The sequence below is a fragment of the Elgaria multicarinata genome, chromosome 5, assembly GCF_023053635.1.
Source record: "Elgaria multicarinata webbii isolate HBS135686 ecotype San Diego chromosome 5, rElgMul1.1.pri, whole genome shotgun sequence".
NCBI classification, from domain to species: domain Eukaryota; kingdom Metazoa; phylum Chordata; class Lepidosauria; order Squamata; family Anguidae; genus Elgaria; species Elgaria multicarinata.
The window spans coordinates 62,781,101-62,800,584 of NC_086175.1; the positions used below are offsets into that span (position 1 = coordinate 62,781,101).

The 19,484-nt window shown below is 42.0% G+C and overlaps 1 protein-coding gene across 1 annotated transcript; it reads right to left on the reverse strand.

Annotated features, from left to right (window-relative positions):
- Window positions 1–939: 939 nt before the first annotated feature.
- On the reverse strand, window positions 940–4,019 carry NR0B1 (nuclear receptor subfamily 0 group B member 1). The gene is made up of 2 exons (XM_063127541.1): window positions 3,278–4,019; window positions 940–1,241 (listed from the first exon to the last, which is right to left on the reverse strand). Exons 1-2 carry the CDS (start codon window positions 3,936–3,938, stop codon window positions 997–999), a joined length of 906 nt encoding a protein of 301 aa, XP_062983611.1. The 5' UTR covers window positions 3,939–4,019; the 3' UTR covers window positions 940–996.
- Window positions 4,020–19,484: the final 15,465 nt, after the last annotated feature.

Genomic DNA, 19,484 nt, shown 5'->3' on the forward strand with positions numbered 1-19,484 from the left:
CAACCTTTGTCCTTTCATATTTATATACCACCCTCTTTGTCACTGTCATTATTTCTGGTAAAAGCAGTCAGCTGCATGAACTATGTAAGAGATTACTGACACATATAAATCCACACACAACTAAAAAAAGTTATTTTTAGATAAAACAATTTTTTTTTCTGTTTATAAAGTCAGCTAGGTCTGTTTAGATCAAATTCTGATCCCAGCTAGTGGTGCAATGTCTAGATTAATGGTATTGATTTTAAGGATCTTTTTGCGACAAGTCTGAGATGAGAATCTACCATCTGTAGACAAAAAAGAGATCAATCGATTTCATTTACTGACAATTCTTTCAAATATACATCACATTAAATCTCTTGGTACAGACACTACAGTACCCATACACCAACAATATATATCTAAAATATCTTGGGTGCCCAGGCTTGCTTTCACTCCACCCAATTGCTGGTGTTGGGATTCAGACTTGTCCTTATGTAATTAAATTAGGTCTGTTCCAAAGATTTGCTCAGTCTGCACGAACTGTTTGGCCAAGACAGATATGAAATGCAAGATAGACTATTGTACCCATTTGACTCAGCATGTGTTCATTTAGGACTGTAATGACAATTCCCATAAAGACTTCCTGTGCTGAACACAATACACAGACCAGTCTAGCATTTTGTTAAAGACACACCATATTATATTCAGTTCACTTTGGAAACTAAATGCAGACTTGTGCCTGAAAGTAAGCCCCCACTGAACACTGTGGAACTTAACCTATGCATGTTTATGAAGAAGTTTCACTTTTATTTTTCTAAAGGACACATAGATGTTACCGAATGATGTGTATTTAATAAAAATTAAGAGCACTCAAATAATATTTTATTACTGAATACAAAAATACTGTATGTAAAAATAATAAGTTAGTTTATTTTACAATACTTTACACTATGTTGTTGTAGGACTTCTCATGTTGGATTGTTCTTATATATATATTAATATTAGATTTACATGACTTTATAATTTTGCACAAAGCATCTCCAACAGCATGTCATCCATATTCACTGTTCCAATGATGGGCCTAAAGAAAAGTTCTGCAATAACATTGCCATTAATGGATCTGAGCATGGACAGAGCCACATTTAGTTTGGCAAATCTGGCCTGGTCCCCTCTGTGAATCAGTCTGACATGTTCATTTAGGGCTTGCTGTGCTTCTTGCTGCAGTCCCTGGATGTACTGTACGCAGTGAAGTCCTGGCAGATCTAGAAAAGTGGGAGGAAAATATCAAAACTAAGTTAGCTCTTTATATTATAGATAAAAAGATATGATAAACAGTTGAAAATGACTTCTTACATTGTGCCAAATTATAAAGATTAAACAGGAGTAAAAGTGCCTTCACTGAACTTTTAATAGTAAGATGAGTTACCTAAAGTGTCTTTGTGCCAATATATTAATATAAACATGTAAAGCTGTTTGAAATCATTTTCAAGTGTACAGTTCAGCTCCATTAAAATCAGTGACAACCCCCACCCCTGATTTCACTGATTTCAGGGAATGGTGAGCTACACTGCCACATCTAACAAAATGGAAAGGAAATAACAATTTTTGTAAAACTTATTATCTTTTCTAGCATGGACACATTTAAACTTAAAATAGACCAATTGAGTTTATTTTTAGCAATAAAAATGAGCAAAGCACCATAGGTAGCATACAAAAATAGGGAGGGGAGAAAGAGTGAGAGGGTTTGGTAACAACTTGTTGACTGCCAATGTCATTCATGTTAAAATATGCACTCCTGGCAACTATAGTGTCATAGCTCCCCAACGCAAACAAAAAAAACACCAAATTAACACACCGTGCTTACATTTCTAGCAAGAGGGAACTGTAATAGACCTGTGGCAAGGGATTCTTCCTACATTTACTTATATGTGTATTATGAATTTGTCTATGTTATATATACATGTAAATATTTTATAATAGGTTCTGACTAATAATAGAAAATTTTGAGATGATAGTTTAACTCATTTGAAAATTCATGTAGATTATACACTAATTGGCTGCATTATTTTTCTCTTTATTCTTATTACGTAGTAGCATTATTTATTCTGTGCTAATAATCTATAAGGTTGATATCCCACTAGGTGTGGTGGTTGAATTCTCAAAGTTGCCATTTTTCATGGAAATACATTTTGAAAATGTGTCAAAATTAGGTACTTGACGAAATCTGTTTGCAAGTTAGTACAATCCCTAAATGTGAATATTTGTATTTAATACAAAATAAAATGGAATTATTCCTCTAGCCTTAAGCACCACACACAGTACATGATCAAAGTTTAAGGCATTTCTAGATGATAACCAAAACTTCTTTCATATCACAGATTTAAAACCCCCAGTAAAATTTCAAGTGTCAAGCTAGTAAGAACAAGCATCGTATCAGAATGTGGCTTTGACGTGTTTGAGAGCCCTATAATTTAAAATGTTGAAATATGATGAAATGAAGGTATTCTTAGCTTTGTATCCCAGTCCTATATAGGTTTACCAACAAATAAGTTCCGATGATTGTAAATATGACTATTATTGTGGTCTTAAACTGACTGCATTTTTCTTTAAAAATATGGATACTGTTCAATCTAAACAACTAAAAACTAAAGTGAGCCTGGAAACTATGTTTTAATTCATCTTTTACAAAAGCTGTGCTGAATATGTTTTATTGGACTTCTCTTAACTCTTTTGGAATATTTCCTAGCTCATGTTTTCTGCCAGAGTAAATCTTCCTGAGCAAAGCAGGTGGAGAGTTTTAACGCTTTCCCCATACTTTTCAAGTCTGCATGTAACTCCCAGTGTTTCTGGGAGTTACACCAAAGAATACAATACCACAAGCCTTCTTTTGGACTATTTTTTTTAAGACTCCTTAGTCCTCATTGCCACTAAATCCCTTTCTCTCTTCCTCATATGAAACCGAGAGGAAGACGGTTTTCAGTTTCAGCACTTACTTTCTTACCTTCAGAAGTACTTATCTGAGGAGCCTGCAGTTACCAGTCCAACCCCTTCTATGGTTATGCCCACACCCTTTCTAACACAACATAATATTGACAGCTACCTGGCAGACCTCAACAGGTTAGAAAATCCAACAGGTGATGGCGAAAAGGGGAAAGCTGGACTTGTCTCATTTCTGCCCCAAATACAGAGGAACCCTGGGAGAAAAAAGAAAGGGGGGAGCCCTAGCCCACATCCCACCCCACCCAGCGCAGACCCCAACGCTTCCTCCTCCTTCGCCGAGAACGTGCCCTTGGCTTACCCGGATTGAAAAGCACCGTCCCCTTGAGATAGGCGTACTCTTTGGTGCTGATATCCAAGCTCCAGCATTTGGACAGGAAGCCTTTGATGGCTTGGATCTCTCCCGCAGACGGTAGCTTCGGGCTGCTTCCGCCGCTGCTTCCGCAGGTCTGCTCCAGCTGCTCTTGGCTCTTGTGCAGCAGCAGCAGTTGTCGCTGCTGCTGCTGCTGCTGCTGCTGCTGCTTCTCGTCGTCCTCCTCCTCGCACCGCTTGTTGGTCAATATCCTGTGCAGCATGCTGAGCTCCGTGGTCTCCACCGTCTCAAAGTGCACGCGGTCCTGGGCCAGCCCCAGCACGAGCAGGGGAGCCCAGCAGCTGCGCACCAGCACCAGCTGCTCGTCCAGGGGCAGCTCCTGGAAGCAGGGCACGTTCTTGACGAAGCGCAGCGTCTTCACCAGCACGGCCGAAGCCGCCTTGCACGCCACCTGCGGGCTCTTCAGAGCCACCCGCCTCTGCGCGCCGCACGAGCAGCCGAGCCCCAGCGTGTGTCCCGTCTGCCGCGGTTGAGGCGCCGGCTGGCCGCTGACCACTTGCTGCTGCTCCTCGCTCTTCAGGATGTTGTAGAGGATGCTGCTCTGCCTTCGGTTGTCCGTGCAGCAGCGGCATCTGTCCACGCATGCCATGGCTCCAAGGGGAGGCAGCTGCAGGCGCTGAAGGAGAAACAGCGGGAAACCCTCGTTCCTTCCACCCCTTCAGCGAAGCTCAATGCTCGCTCGCCCGCCGCTTGGCCCTTAACTTTTATTTATAGCGCGCGTGCAGCCGCGCTCTCGAGCGCTCGAGTTCAAAGGCGCAGACGCTCGTTACTGGCTGAGGGAAAAGGACAGGGCGAAAGGGGAAGGAGGAGGAGGAAAGCCCCCAACAACTCCACCTTCTCCCCTCCCCTCCCCTCCCCTCTTCCTGGCTACATAGAAAAGGAAAGCCTATGAGGTGCCTGCCTTTGTGCTCGGCTTGCAAATGTGTCCCCTGCCTTCTCTGAGGCAAAGTATTTACAGACAGCATTCCATTACGTCCTCCCCACACCACGCCAACACACGCATACGCGCACACCCAGCCTTCGGCTTTCGTTAAACTAGCTTCTAGACTAGGGAAAATAATGCCAATATTTATATTTTGCCGCCCCACATTTTCTTTTTCGATTGGAGTCTTGGAGGGAGCCGGGTGCCTCTTTCTAAAAGCCAAACGCAGATCAAAGTTCACGGAATTAAATTGCCCTCAAGCAGAGCCTCTCAATGACCTGGGTTTTATGAGGACTCATCAGGTGTAGATTTTCTTGTTAAAACTGAAGTATGCGGAACATAGCTTTAATGCACGACTTTTGGAAAGGGCATTCTTAAAACCAAGTTTTATAGATATTTCAGTGTGTTGTTATTATTATTATTATTATTATTATTATTATTATTATTAAAAGCCTTTGTCTTGATGGTAACATCATTGGAGATTAAAAAGTGGATACCTGACAAATCATTGTTTTCTCCCTTGATTGTTAAATATTTATTATGTTTTTGCTTTCATGCTGCATATGCAGGCAAATACCTTATGTTCAAATGTATTAGTAAGTAAAGGAATCCAGTGGTGGCACTGAATAGTTTTCATTTATGCCAGATTCCGTATATCTGTGTCTGCATTGTTAGTTGTACACTTTAGCATTATTAATAGTTTTATTGTGTATTATCTTGTGTATTATCTATAAATAAGTTTAAAAAGAAGCAGGTAAGAAATTACCTAACAAGGCCATACTGCAAAAGATATGCAAAAGAGCAGTGCAACCCATGAAACAGCTAAGCCACACAATATTTAGACTGATGCCAGTTTAGTTCCATCAAAAACAAGAGGAACAATATGAGTGAAATTAAAGTTGAATTAGTTTCTCAATCAGGCTGACTATAGGATAATGGAAGAGGTGAAGAAGGAGTGCCTTAATTTCCAACCAAATTTCACCCCACCTTTAAATTCTCTCTTGCTGTTGAGAGATAATTTCCTAAAACAACTTTAAAGTGGCTCTTGACTCCCCCCAAACTATTTCCCTTATCCAAGTCCTAAAGCCTTTTCCTAATCAACACTTCTAAGATCGTTACATTGATAGTTTCACCCACCTACCCTTCTCTCTCTCCCTCTCTCTCTCTCTCTCTCTTATACATATCTCCCTTTTTCTTTAAACTGCTCAAAATTCTGCAGACCAGAAGTCTCACTTGGCAACTCTTTATCACAACACCTTACATTCACTCTACATATAGGCCTATGGGGGCGGGTGTTCCACTTTATTTTTTCATCTTTTATCTCTTTCCTGATCACTCCTCTCTTTAAATGCTCATCTATTTAATTTTGCTTACTTTCCCCTCTTACTTTCTCCTAGTCTATCTTTGGGCCTTCTGTTCAGCCCTGAAGGAAACCACACTTTTATCGTATTGCTTTTCCCTCATCCTTAATTCTTCAAGCACCATATTTTCTTCAAAGCCTTTTATAGCCTAACCAGTGCCACCTTTTTCTTTATTGTGAAATTATGGCTGGCTGCAATTCCAAGCATACTTACCTGGAATCAATTCCATTAAAAACCAATGAAACTTCCATGTAACTGTGAAAACATGCACATGAAATGTGTGTATTCTAAATGTGCCTGGAACTAAAGAGTTACTGCGGGCCTCATGGCTCAATGAGACTGAATAGGAGTTCATGCTGAGGTACATAATGGAAGAACTCTGTGAAAATCTCCGTTGGAGTTCATCCTGGAGAGGATAGGGGTAAAGAGCTCTTTGGTTGTGCCTCATTTCTTGTGGAAGGAAGTGGGTAGAGAGAATGTGGCTGGCTCTTCAGCCCTGGCTTGATTCAAAATATGCCCCCAGTTATGAAAAAAAATGGTTGCTGACTAAGGGTTTGTTTAAATCAGACCATGTACTGCTGCTAGAGAGGACAAGAACATGGGCAAACAGTACATAGCTGTTAGCAACACCATCAAAGACTGGCCGACGGATAGCCCCAGAAATATTGCATAGTACTTTTCTTATATGCACAAGATACATCTGATAAAAATGATAGATAGGACTAAGTTACCAGTAAGTGATAAAGATATCCATCATGTGTGACAGAGAACAGCACATTTCCAACAGAATGAACAAATAAAGTATGTTGGGCAAAAATAAGGGCAAAGAAAATAAGCACAATAATAACAGGCATAATAATGTAGTATCAATATTAAATATTCACCAGCCTTTATTTATTACATCTGTGTCCTATCTTTAAGAGGGAATTCCAGTAATAAAAAAAAACCTGAGACAGTCTCCCATACTGACCAAGGGCTCATCTACACCAAGTAGGAGATTCCGCTATGAAAGCAGTATATAAAAGGCAGGAGCCACACTCCTGCTTTACAGCAGTATTGAAGTGCACTGACAATTGTTGGGGCCCATTGACACGTACCATATACCACTTTCATACCACTTTCATAGTGTTATGTCCTGCTTGGTGTGGATGTGTCAATGGGCCCCAACAGTTGTCAGTGCACTTCAGTACCACTGTAAAGCAGTAGTGTTGCTCCTGCCTTTTATATACCACTTTCATACCGCTTTCGTAGTGTAATATCCTGCTTGGTGTAGATGGGCCCCAAGTCTCATACCTATTCTTAGCTTCAATGATATTGTTATATGCCTTCATCAAGCAAGCTCTATATAGGTCCCATGTGTTCTATGAAAAATGGAATAGAATTAATGTTAGTCCTAATTAAACAAATAAGAAAGCCTTTAAGGGAAGGGATTCAATTTTCCGAATAATGACAAGTAAGCGTGTCAACACTATGCCGTCAGAGTGAATATAGAGCAAATTCTGAATCAGCAATTTAGGGACTGCCTTGACAGCACCACATTGGTGCTGCATTCCCCCTAAACCCTGCAGTTTTGAATCTGTGGGTGGCACTGGGTAATCCCCACTCCAGGAGGGAGTGTGGGGTTTCCGGCAGTCATCCAGGTACTGGAGACACCTCGTGCCCCCATTCTGGCTTCTGGTGACCAATCGCCTTCAGCCAGGGAATGTCTCCGCAGCAAAGCTGGAGAGAGGTTAGATGGCAGAAGGGACATATTCACTTCTTTCCAGCCAAAAAAAATCAGGCTAAGTTCCTGACTTTTTTTTATTCGCAGCTTCATGGTGGCCCTGTGTTGGCTGTGAGGTGGCTGCTGTGTCATATAACGGATGCAGCACCATTGTGCAGCCACCATAGGGCTTTAAAAACTTATAGGCAGCCCCTTAGATTCACAGCACAAAGGTGTATGACTTTCCTTGACAGGTCTTCATAATACTTGTGTGGAAACATTTAGGGGTGAAAATACAAATGTATCTCACTTCCTTAATGAATCGATCTAAAATGAGTATAGTCTCTTTTTTATTTGAGTTTTTGCTTTTTACACAGTACAAGAGTCTTTTTATACTAAACATGGAAAAAGTTACCATGGACTCTCAATTTCCTTTTATAAATTGCATGCAATATATTTCATTTATAGTCATCAATTGTGTGCTCATAATTCAGCCCCAAATGGGAGTTTCTATAATAAACTGTTTTGTTGGCTTATTCAGTAAACTGGTAGAGGCATGTTCCAATTTTATGAGATTTATTACCTGTGTTGCTGGATGACCTTAGCATCTTGTTCTCTTTCTACTGGTGATGAGAATTAAGAGTTATTACTGAGTGCAATGGAGACTTCTGATGCTCTTCCAGCTTTAAATGGTTTAACTCCAGAAACTAGAAGGCTTTAACTCTGTCTGTTGTGAAAAGAGAAAGTAATTTCTTTGATTTAAATAGGCAATTGAGAGGGGTTAACACAACTTCTTCTTTTTTTAAAAAAAAGGTCATAAATATCTTTCCTTGTTTTATTTATTTATTTATTTATTTATTTTAAACTGAGGGCTGGATTCCATGTTGCCAGTTCACACATAATGGTGGCAAATCATGGGTTATGTATGAAAGGATCTGTTTACTTTCATGGATAGGTGCCCCCCATTAATTGCGCACTTTAACCTTTCCATTCTAGTTGCCATAATGTTTTGTATACATCTAATACTCAGCTGCTGTAAACACGGTAAAAGCCTTGATATAATCCAAAACATTAAAATAGTCCCCTGCCAGTTCAATTAGAATACAGTGATGGACCACTGAAAGAAATTAAGCAAACCATTCTCATAAGAAGTGAAAATATAAAGTACATGCAGATACTGGATTGGATTCACAACTAGACTCCCATGAATGGAAGTGCTCCTTAGGTCTACAGAAAGTTCTGCTCATGGAAAGTCCCTCTGCCCAACATTCGAGGATTCCCCGCTTCCATTCAGCAGATTCCCCTACCCTCTGTGTAGCATTTTCAGAGAATTGTCAGGCTGCTGTGGGAGATAGGGAGTTACACTTTCACCAGTCCAGTTGCATGAACCTAAATCTGGATTCAACCCATTATGATAACACAGAATTATCCTTCAATAAATATAAGTGAAATGTGTAATGTTCCAAAATTTCTACCCACAGGATCTTGCAAAAGCCTTTGAGCACTGTAACTGCAGATTGGATATCCCTAATCATCCCAGCCCCTGCCCTCAATATTTCAACCCCAGCACCACCCAATGTCCCCTCTCATCCTTGCTGGGTTGAACACCAAAGTCTGAAGGGATGTTCTACATACATGAATGTGAGCAGAAATGTTTGCACAATTAGGGTTTCTGATCACATGGTGTGTGTTATACTTGTGTTCAAGTGAGCATGAGTAGGAGCTCTCTTCAGACCTCACTGTTCTATGTGGGCAGGTTGGGGAGTGATGGGGTGGGGCCGACAGACATTAGGGACATTGGGGGGGCAACACTTATAGCCCCATACCTTTTACATGCATTTCTATATGCTGTTCAGACATAATGCCTGAAAAGGGCTGATATACTTACTTAATTAACAAAGCCCATCCAGGGTTGGCCCTACCATTAGGCAGAGTGAGGTGACTGTTTCAGGCAGCTGATTTAGCATGTCATGAAAGGGCAGCAAATTGTTAGTTACTTAATTTATTCTTACTGTATTCTTACTGTCAAGGAAGGGGAGAGATGTTTCTGGGATTTTCTACATCAGGCATGGCCAAGCCTACTATGAGGAACAGTGAGAGGGTCACCTTAGGTGGTAGATGTTGGGAGATGTGGAAGGGGCAGCAGCCGCCCCTGGTTGGTCCTCTCTGTTGGAGGACAGTGGTATGTGTTTGAAGCAGCCTGCTGTGAATCTCCTATGCTAACCTGCTGTCCTCAGATGGGGTGGAGGATGGTGTTGAGGCCAGTCCAGTTGGCTTCAGTAGTTGGAATTAGGAGGCACCATCTTGTTCTTTGCCTCAGGTAGGCAAAATGCTAAAATAACTTAATGCTAAAATAATGTGATTGGACTAAGATAGTATGTAACATTATTTGCAGAGTGATGGGTGACATTTTTATTTTTATTTTTTGCTCAGGCAGTAAAATGGCTTCGGCCAGCCCTGTCGATAATTTACCAGGGAATTAGAACCTGATGGATTACTAATTTTCATGATGCTGAAAAGAGGTGGTGGTGAGAAGATGAAGATAATTTCCTCCAGTTCAGAAAAGATATTTTCCAATATTTGAGAGGAGAGAATAAGTACATCTATGAAAAGTTAGCAGTCATTTGTAGTATTCATGTTTAAATAAGAAAATTGATTTCAAAAGCATCTGGTGGGCGCTAACATTTTGCAAAAATCACAACAATGAAGTTTTTACATGAGCAGACTCCAATTTCAGATAGCATCTGGTGTACAATTTGGGAGAGAAACACCTGCACACAATTTATGAAGCTTCTTTTCTCCTGCACAATCTCCTGTGCTTTTAATTTGCTTAAAGCACATGGGAACACTAGAGAAGAAGGATACATAAAGCTGTTTATTTTGCCACACAACATCTACTTTCAGGACTGCTGAGTGCCCTGGCATCTATGCACAGACTTTAAAAAGGGCAGTATGGACTTCAGCTCATGACCAGATTCTTGAGGGCAACTACTGACTTAAAATAAGAACTGTTAATCTTTCTCGGATGATCAGTAACCAAGTAGGTAAAAGGAATAAGTCATTTTTTAGAAATGATAAAGATATGAAGAATTGGGATGATTCATAGTCTGCACGTTGACACAGACAAATTGGTTGAACCAGAGAGCTGCTTTATGAAGCAAATACCAGATCTCTCTGCTGCATTTTGTTTTGGAAAAGAAAGAAGTTATGAGGTGATTTCCCCATATGAATATCCACCACCACCACCCGTCCACAAAAAAAGACTTTCAGAGAATAAATTTTAGAATTTATTTTCTATAATCCAATCTCAATACAATATTGCTAAAACGAAATAATCTCTATCAACGCTATTCATTCATGCATTTCTATGACTGAAGTGGGTTGAAACATGTGGGAAGACAGAAATCAGTGTAAAAATATACCATGTCAAATTGATTATAAAGATTTTAGCAGCAGCTGGCATTGGCATAAAAAAATCTTGTGCTTCAAACAATTACAACCTTTTAAAGATCTGTTTGAAAGAATATCCCAGTTATTGTGCCAGTCAGCTACCCAAGCTTGATGTAGTTAGATTTCACATTTTTCAGCCACTCTTTTACCTAGCCTCCTTATACGTCAGGCCTCAGATCTTTCTGTCACTTCCTGCTAGTTTAGATGTTGTCAGGCTGGAAAAGTGTAGTTTGCAAGTAGACCTCACCTGTCTCTCTTCAGTTCCATCTCCTCATAGTTCCAATTTCTGACCAGATCTTCCTCCACAAACCTTTTAAAGCAGCTTTCCTCAACCTGGTTCATTCCAGATGAAATGGACTACATCTCCCATCATCCCCATCCAGTAGTGCTGTAGGGGTGAATTAGCTGTGGATGGTGGGAGTTGTGGTCCAGCACATCTGGAGGGCACCAGGTTGAAGAAGACTGCCTTAAATGGCTAGTCCACTGATCTGATATTGTTCTGTTTAGGTTGGTTGGATTGCCTTAACTCCTCCATTGGGCAAGAGCCATAGCTTTTCCTGCTTGTTTCCTTCCTAAATCTGTTATTCTGCCGCTCCCCAAATTGTTGTAACTGATCAAGGCACAACAGTATGACAGACAGCAAGCAGGCGATGACAAACAGGCCCAGGGAGGGACACACAAAACAAGACACAGCAGGTTTGTATCTTCCCATGAAAGGAGATGTAAAGGTATATGTAGGGTGACCATATGAAAAGGAGGACAGGGCTCCTGTATCTTTAACAGTTGTATTGAAAGGGGAATTTCAGCAGATGTCATTTGTATGCATGTAGCACCTGGTGAAATCCCCTCTTCATCACAACTATTAAAGCTCCTGCAGCTTTAACTGTTGTGATGAAGAGGGAATTTCACCAGGTGCTGCATGCATACAAATGACACCTGCTGAAAATCCCTTTTCGATGCAACTGTTAAAGATACAGGACCCCTGTCCTCCTTTTCATATGGTCACCCTAGGTACAGTATATGCCTTTCCTATCCCTTTCAATGGGTTGAAACACTACGTTGATCATCCCAGAACAACCTACAGTTTGGGGTTCAGATGTCATGTAAACAATCCAGGGACAGTGTGAAAGTGGGTGGGCATATTGGAACCAGCATGCAAGCATGTTCCTACTGCATTTTCAACAATCCATGGTTTGTTGTCAACATGTGAACCAGAGTTTTTACAATCATGCTGGACAAGAGCCTGGACAGTGTACTGAAGAGAAATATTTTCATTGGCAAGGACTGATAATATATGAATAGATATTGATCTGCCTCTTTTGGCACTATTATCTAAGGACCTTGATGACTACTCATTACTAACGATTACCAGAGAAATAGTGGTGCTAATCTGTTGCAGCAGAAACAACAGTCTTGTGGCACCTTAAAGACAAACACATTTATTCTGGCAGAAACTATTTTGGCAGAATCTTTCATGGAAAGTGCCCACAAAAGCCTATGTTAGCATTACTTATGTTGTGTCCATTTTTAACCCTTAACTCTAAATATGGTACTAGTTCTGCCTTTAAAAGAGCCTCGTGTGGTGCAGAGCGGTAAAGCAGCAGTTTCTGCAGCTGAAACTCTCCCAACGGCCTGAGTTCGATCCCAGCGGAAGCTGGTTTCAGGCAGCCGGCTCGGGTCAACTCAGCCTTCCATCCTCCTGAGGTCGGTAAAATGAATCCTCATAGCTTCCATTGCTTCAGATCTCCAAGATCCCAAAGCTCCTTGGGCATGGGGTCCAGGTGCTGCCTGGCTGCTGGCGCCAACTCCCGGAACCTGGACATCTGGTTACGCGACAAAGCATCAGCGACTCCATTATCCAGTCCGGGGACATGACGAGCATAAAATACTACATTGTATTGTAAACAACGAGATGTCGTAGCCCTAATCAACCCCATGACCCTGCAGTTCTTAGAAGATAATGAATTAATTACATGGACTGTAGCCATGTTGTCGCACCAGAAATGGACTGAAGCAGAGGAGAGAAATTTGGCCCAGAGCCAGACTGCCACTACAATTGGAAATAACTCCAGGAATGTCAAATCCCGGTAAATATCCGATTCTCTCCAACGCCGCGGCCATTGCTGCACGCACCATCTATCCCTAAAAATAACCCCGAAGCCAAAGGCTCCGGAAGCGTCTGACCTAACCTGTAACTGAGCCTCCAGCAATAATTCCTGCCTCCAAAAAGAAACTCCATCATAATCCTGAAGGAATGTCAGCCAGACTTTTAAGTCGGCCCTCATATCCACTGAAACCCTAATATGATGAAGGGGCTTGGAAGCCCCTTTCATTGCATCACATAGGTGCCTAATGAAGGCGCGCCCCGGAGCTACAACTCTACAAGCGAAATTAAGGTGCCTAACCAGCACCTGGAGTTGATGTAAGGTAACTTTCTTGGCTGAATAAGCCACCCTAATCAATTCTCTTAACCTAACCAGCTTCTCATTAGGCAAACTGCAAGATTGCTGAATGGAATCAATATGGAATCCCAAAAAGGACAAGGTGGTAACGAGTCCCTCTGTCTTCTCCTGAGCTAATGGCACACCCAGCTCATCCACCAAGGCTTGGAATTCATTCATAAATTCCTTACATTGATCGGACCCCGGGTTCCCAGCAAACAGGAAGTCATCTAAATAATGAACTGAGTTTCCGGACTCGGTTCTGCACCTCCAAGTCCACTCAAGAAAGGTACTGAATCTCTCAAAAGTGGAACAGGAAATAGAACATCACATTGGGAGGGCCCTATCTACATAATACATTCCCTGAAAAGAAAATCCTAACAACTCAAAATCCTCAGGATGCACGGGCAAAAGGCGGAAGGCAGATTTAATATCGCACATCCCCATTAAAGCTCCCTTTCCATAGCACCGTACCATACGTATGGCACTGTCAAAAGAAGCATAATGTACTGAACATAATTCCGCTGGGATGGCATCATTAACTGAACCCCCTATCGGATGCGACAGATTGAGAATCAAACAAAATTCACCTGACGCCTTCTTAGGAACTATGCCAAGAGGAGATACCCTCAGGAGTTGCAGAGGAACATCCATAAATGCCCCCAACACTCAGCCACCTCTCACTTCCTTCTGAATTTTCTCCAGAACTACATCCTCCATGCCAATGATTGAAGATTGGTTTCTGGAAAAAATTGGGGATCTTGGTCCCTGAAAAGATATCCTAAAACCTAACTTAAAACCATTAAACAAAAAATGAGCATCCTCCCTCCTCGGGTAATCTCGTAGCAGTTTAGCCAACACCTCCACCCTGACTGGGCTGGGGTCCTTTGAATGGAGTTTCAACATTGTTGGCTTTCTTTCCTGGGAATTCTTTACTGCCCTTGGCACCTTTAATGCGTGGGCATGCTGAGTATGAGTGTGCGGCCCCTCACAGGGAACACTCGTGCCTATACCTGCATTGAGATCTAGCACACGCTCCTTTTGAGCTAAACTCCTGACAGAAGAGACAGGGTTAAACTGTCTGACCAGCAGAATTCCGCCCTGAGGCGGAACCCGCTGGTCATGACAGGATATGCCTACTATCAGCCCTTTCCCCCACAATTGGTCTTGCTGGGGTCATAAACTGGAGCCACAACTCGGGCTCCTTAACATCCCACTTCAATTCGGGAGTGTAAACTGCCTTGAGGCGAAAAGCCTCGTCATAAGCTAACCATGCCGGGCCAAGATATTCTGAGTAGCAACGGAAGATAATATCTAGGTATTTCACCAGTACTGTAGCCTTATTGGGGTGCTTTTGCAAGGCAACACCCATAAAGATGATATAGCCTGCAAGCCAATTTGCCCAGGTCCTCTCAACCTTCTTTTTCTTGATCCCTTCTTGATCTCTGTCTTTCTCTTTATCCTTATCCACTTTCTCTTCCTCTTGAAATAATAGTGAGAATATATTAACATATTCCCCTTTCCATATCTTCTCCCTGGTTGCAGGGAGAAGATGATAACCGACTGGAGTGGAGATGGCCCCATAAGGAACCGGAGATCCCTTGGCTGAAGCATAGGGATCTGATGTTCCCACTGCGGCCACATTATCCAAATCCGTCTGTGTTGTCTGTGAAACTACCCCTGTGGCAACCGTGGTGCTGCATGAAGCACTACTATTCACCTGTGTACCCTGACTAGAGGATGCTGACCCTTTATTATTGATTTTGTCTGCATCCAACCAAACCTTTGTACATGCATCTGTAATAGACTTCTGAATGCCACTAGTGTCTTCCCCCTCCTCCTGCTCCAAGGGCTGTGAAAATGGCCACATTTGGCCCAGGGCCCAAGGGGGGACTCCCCAGGGTCCAAATGATGGCCAAGATTGTGTGTTGGATGTGTTGTGCAAGCAACACTCACTGTGAGGGGTGCTAGCAGTTGCTGAAGAAGATAAGATTGGGTCCGCAGAAAATGGCACAGGGGAACATGTGCGTGAAATAGCTTTATGTCTTAGCTGAGCACCTTGCTCCATTGAATTGTCGACTGCTACTGTGCGTTGTCTAGAAGAAAAAGATTGAGTTGTAACTTCTGTTCTAGGCAATTTGCTTTTATGACCTTTATCCTTCTTTGCCTGCAATTGTTGCTTCAAAGATGCATTATCCTGCTCCAAAGCGGCTATACTCCTAAGGACTTCACTTAAATCAGGTTCCTCCTCCCCTTCAGATGATGAATGGGGTTGTGGTAGTGGCCGCTTAGCTGCTGAAGGTGTGGCCTTGCCCTTCTTGCCCCCCATCACTTTTTTGGGTGGCATTATAGAGTTAGGATGAAATATGGCTCTTAAATGCTGAAGATATAATGGGTGGGGTAATTACTGAATGGCTAACCCCCTGTACTATGGGACAAATGCTAAAGATAGATAGATAGATAGATAGATCCAATGCTAAAAGAGTAACCTCTGTTCAACCAATGCCAATCCTGCAAGAAGAAGGGGGAGAATGGAAAAAGGGGGAATCATCATCATCATCATCATCATCATCATCTAGGCCTCTCAGGCTCCAAACTCCTTAACTAGGTGGGCAATCTAGCCCCAACCAAGGCCCTTAACCAGTAAAACAGGCCCCAACATGGCCCAGTAAAGCAGGGGGGGCTCCTGCTTTTTACCCTCCTGACACCGAAAATGAGTACCCAAGCCCCGATGCCGCCTGCCAAGGGACCCTCAAACCGGGCTGAAATGGTGCCGCCGCTCCACGCAGCCGCCTTGAGTTGCCGCCGAGCTCTCCGCAAAAAATGTCCTGCCGCCGCCGAAAAGCCTCCCCGCCACCGCAGAGATCTTGCCGCCGTCGAAAAGGGGGGCCTTGAAAAAACAAGGCCCCGATCTCCCTCACGTCAGCTGACTGTTAGTCCCGCACAGTCAGCGACCCAAAAGAGGCCGAGTGCTGGTGAGGGCTGCTTTTATAGGGCAGCCCCTCCCCAGGCCCCCACGTAATCCAGGTATCCAATGGGGAGCATTCATTTCGCTCCTCCCCAAACACAACTGCTGGCTCCTGCCCAAACTTTCGTTGGGCGTTGGGCGGTCTTTGCTTGTGAGCAGACATGTATAGGACTGCAGAATTTGTTAGTTAAAAGGTTTCTGTACCACTCTCAGCAAAGTGTTCAGGATGGCTTTCAAACAAGACAAAATACATTACAATAAATTACAGCATGTTAACACTTGTTTTAACCTTGTTCAACATGTTTTAACTCCTTGAGCGGTAAATTAGGATGGTTGACATGGTTCACAAACTGCATGTAGTGATCAAGGCATTAATAAGCAGCCTTCAACATTTGCCAACATTTGCCAGATAAAAATGGCATTTCTAGCTCTCATGATTGAAGATAATATTTAAAATGTGATGCAAAAAAAACCTCTGAGAAACAAGAAAACAAGGTGGGTGGGTGGGTGTGTTTTAAAAAAACAGATTCACAGTATTTTTCAGTTGTTATGATTTCTAACTACAGACACTTAAACAACTATATTTTTTATTAAAATCCATCATATTTGGTTTTTACAAGATTTTTCATAATGAGCTAATGGTCAAGATTTATATCTTTTAGAGGACTTCATCCAGAACATGATTTTACAAAATTGTAATATGAAAGGCAGAAAATACTTAACTTGAAAAGGGTTCAATAATGAATACCCTATAAATTGGAAAGGGAATGGGGTAGAAGTACTATGATGGGATGGCAGATCTGTAGAACTTTACAAGGTTATTGAAGTTCTTCTGGACTTCAATATATTCAGAAATTATCTTGAAACAAAACTGTTCACAGCCCTTTGAAACATAGAGCATCATCAGACATGGGCAAAACTGCATTTCCCTACCATCACTCCCCCCCGCTTCTGTCCCACAATACTTCCTCTTCCTTCATACGGGGAAGAAAGAGGAAGTAAACAACGAGCACATGGCCCATTCAGTGGTCATTTTTATCGTGATACTTTTCCTGCACACTGCAGGAAGTAGCAGCACATTTTGCGCCACCATCCCCCCCCAAAATCAGATTTACTGGAGTCTTATTTTTGGACAGAAAGAAGACCAGAAGGAGCAAGAGACACATGGGAGGTGGACCTCATTGTCAAAAGGACCCGCAAAAAACCATGAGTGGCAAGTAACAAGCATACGATAAAATGTTCATCTGATGATGCTCATAGTTGCAATAATACTGGACATGATGCATCCAAAGAGAACCATTTTAAAGTGCCACTGATGATATAACTGAAATCAATTGGACTAAAGGATGTTTAATTTTTACTGGATTATGCACATTTTTTCAATAACTGACTTGAGGTTTTCAGATCTAAGCAGAACTACTTAATACAAAGGGCAATTTCATGCATGTATTATGGAGCTCAGAAAGGGTCCCGTTTATAGAAAGAGCCCCTTTTGGAAAGGGGCTTCTTTCAAGTATTCTCCATACTGTTTGAAGTGTGTGTGTGTGTGTGTGTGTGTGTATGAGAGAGACAGACAGACAGACATCATAGAACTTTGCTAAAACATTCCTTAACCTAAAATCTGGGATCAGCATGGGTCAAGAAAGATTATAATTTACCTATCTTTTCTTCTCTAAAATGGGTTTTGCGGGGGCGGAGCTTGACGACCATGAACTGGTAAGATTTCTTGTGAGGCTCCCGGACGGGACAGCCGAGAATCCAATTATCTCATTTAAAAAGGCATGAATCTCTAATGAACATTAACGGAAAATGCTTATGACCTTTAACTGATGCTGATGATGACTTTTTTGAAAGTATAATCGGTATAAGGAGTGGGGAAATCAGCCCAGTTTCTGGGCTTGCAAATCAGTCAGTTCGGAGTGGAGAGTTTAAAACCGAAACCAAAGACTTTGTTATTGTTGGATCTCTTCCAGCGACTGCTGAAGTGCATTACTGTGATATATCACTCCTTATCTGGGTAGAGCGAGAATTGGCAATAAATTTAACTATCGGAAAGTACTGAGAGAGAAAAGCTGTTTACGTGTATGGAATGAGAGACTGTTTTGATTGTTATTTGGGACATTAAGCAATTGATTTATGCCCTATGCTGAACATTAGAAAATTAAAAAAAGCTGAAAAAGTAATTTGGCGACACCGTATACGCCCCTCTAATCATAATCTCCCCCACCTTGAAAAGCTGTCCTCGGAAGAGGAGGTAAATAGCAGTGAGAGCGAGAGGGAGAGGGAGAGGGAGAGTGACAAGATGGCAGGGAAAGCTGGCAAGGGGCCAGCTGCCATGGCTGAAATTAAGAGCTTCATATTAGAAAACAATGCAATTCTCATTAAAAAGATGGATGAACATGCTGAAAAGGCAGACAAGTGAATGGATGTGCTAGCTGACAAGATTGCTCAGAATGACAGGAGTATAAAGATTTTAGAAGCAGGAGTAAACCTATTGGAGAAAAGGCAAGATGTTTTTGAAAAAAGTTGTAATGTACAGTTCCAGGACCAAGAGATAAGGCTGATCCAATTAGAAGACCAGAATCAACGATCTACACTTCGAATTAAGAATTTTATCAAAGTATCAGGAGAGGATTTGAGAAAAGTAATTCTGCAGTGGTTTAAAGACATGATGCCAGATCTGGAAATAAAGGACTGTGAGGTGGACAGGATTCATAGAGTGGGAGGACCAAATTACAGAGGAGCAATTAAAGACATCCTGGTGAAATTTGGCAGCTACTACAAAAAAGAGCAAGTTATGAAGAAACTGAGGTCTATGGTTCTGATACAATACAAAGGCAAATCAGTGCAAATTTACAATGATCTTCATCGGCAAACACTCAAATGGAGATGCAGTGTCAAGCCAATAACTGAAATATTAACAAAGCATACAATAAAGTATGCCTGGGGTTACCCTGTTTTTTTAAGGTTTACACATGGTGGGAGGCAACAGAGTAACCTCTTTGGATCAGGGCAAGGAATTGCTGAAGAGTTTGGGTTTGTATAATGGTGCAAGTTTGAATGAAGCAGGTGGGAACGGAAGTGAAGCTGGGGCATCTGGGATGTAATAAACTTGATAAATTGACTATGAGATAATAGTATATAAATTTTGTTAAAACATAGAGGTCTTGCCGGTCAGGCGGAGCACTGCCTCTCCCCCCTCCCCTAAGGGTAGATAATGGCCGGAGTGATAGACTTACGGGGATTTGTGGGGGGAAGAGGTGGGGTGGGGTGGGGGGTTGATTGGGTGGG

Coding starts and splice junctions, on each gene's coding strand:
- NR0B1 (XM_063127541.1), bottom strand. CDS start 3,938: ATGGCATGCGTGGACAGATGCCGCTGCTGCACGGACAACCGAAGGCAG. Junction 1,242..3,277: donor GACGGTGCTTTTCAATCCGG/GTAAGCCAAGGG, acceptor CCACTTTTCTAG/ATCTGCCAGGACTTCACTGC.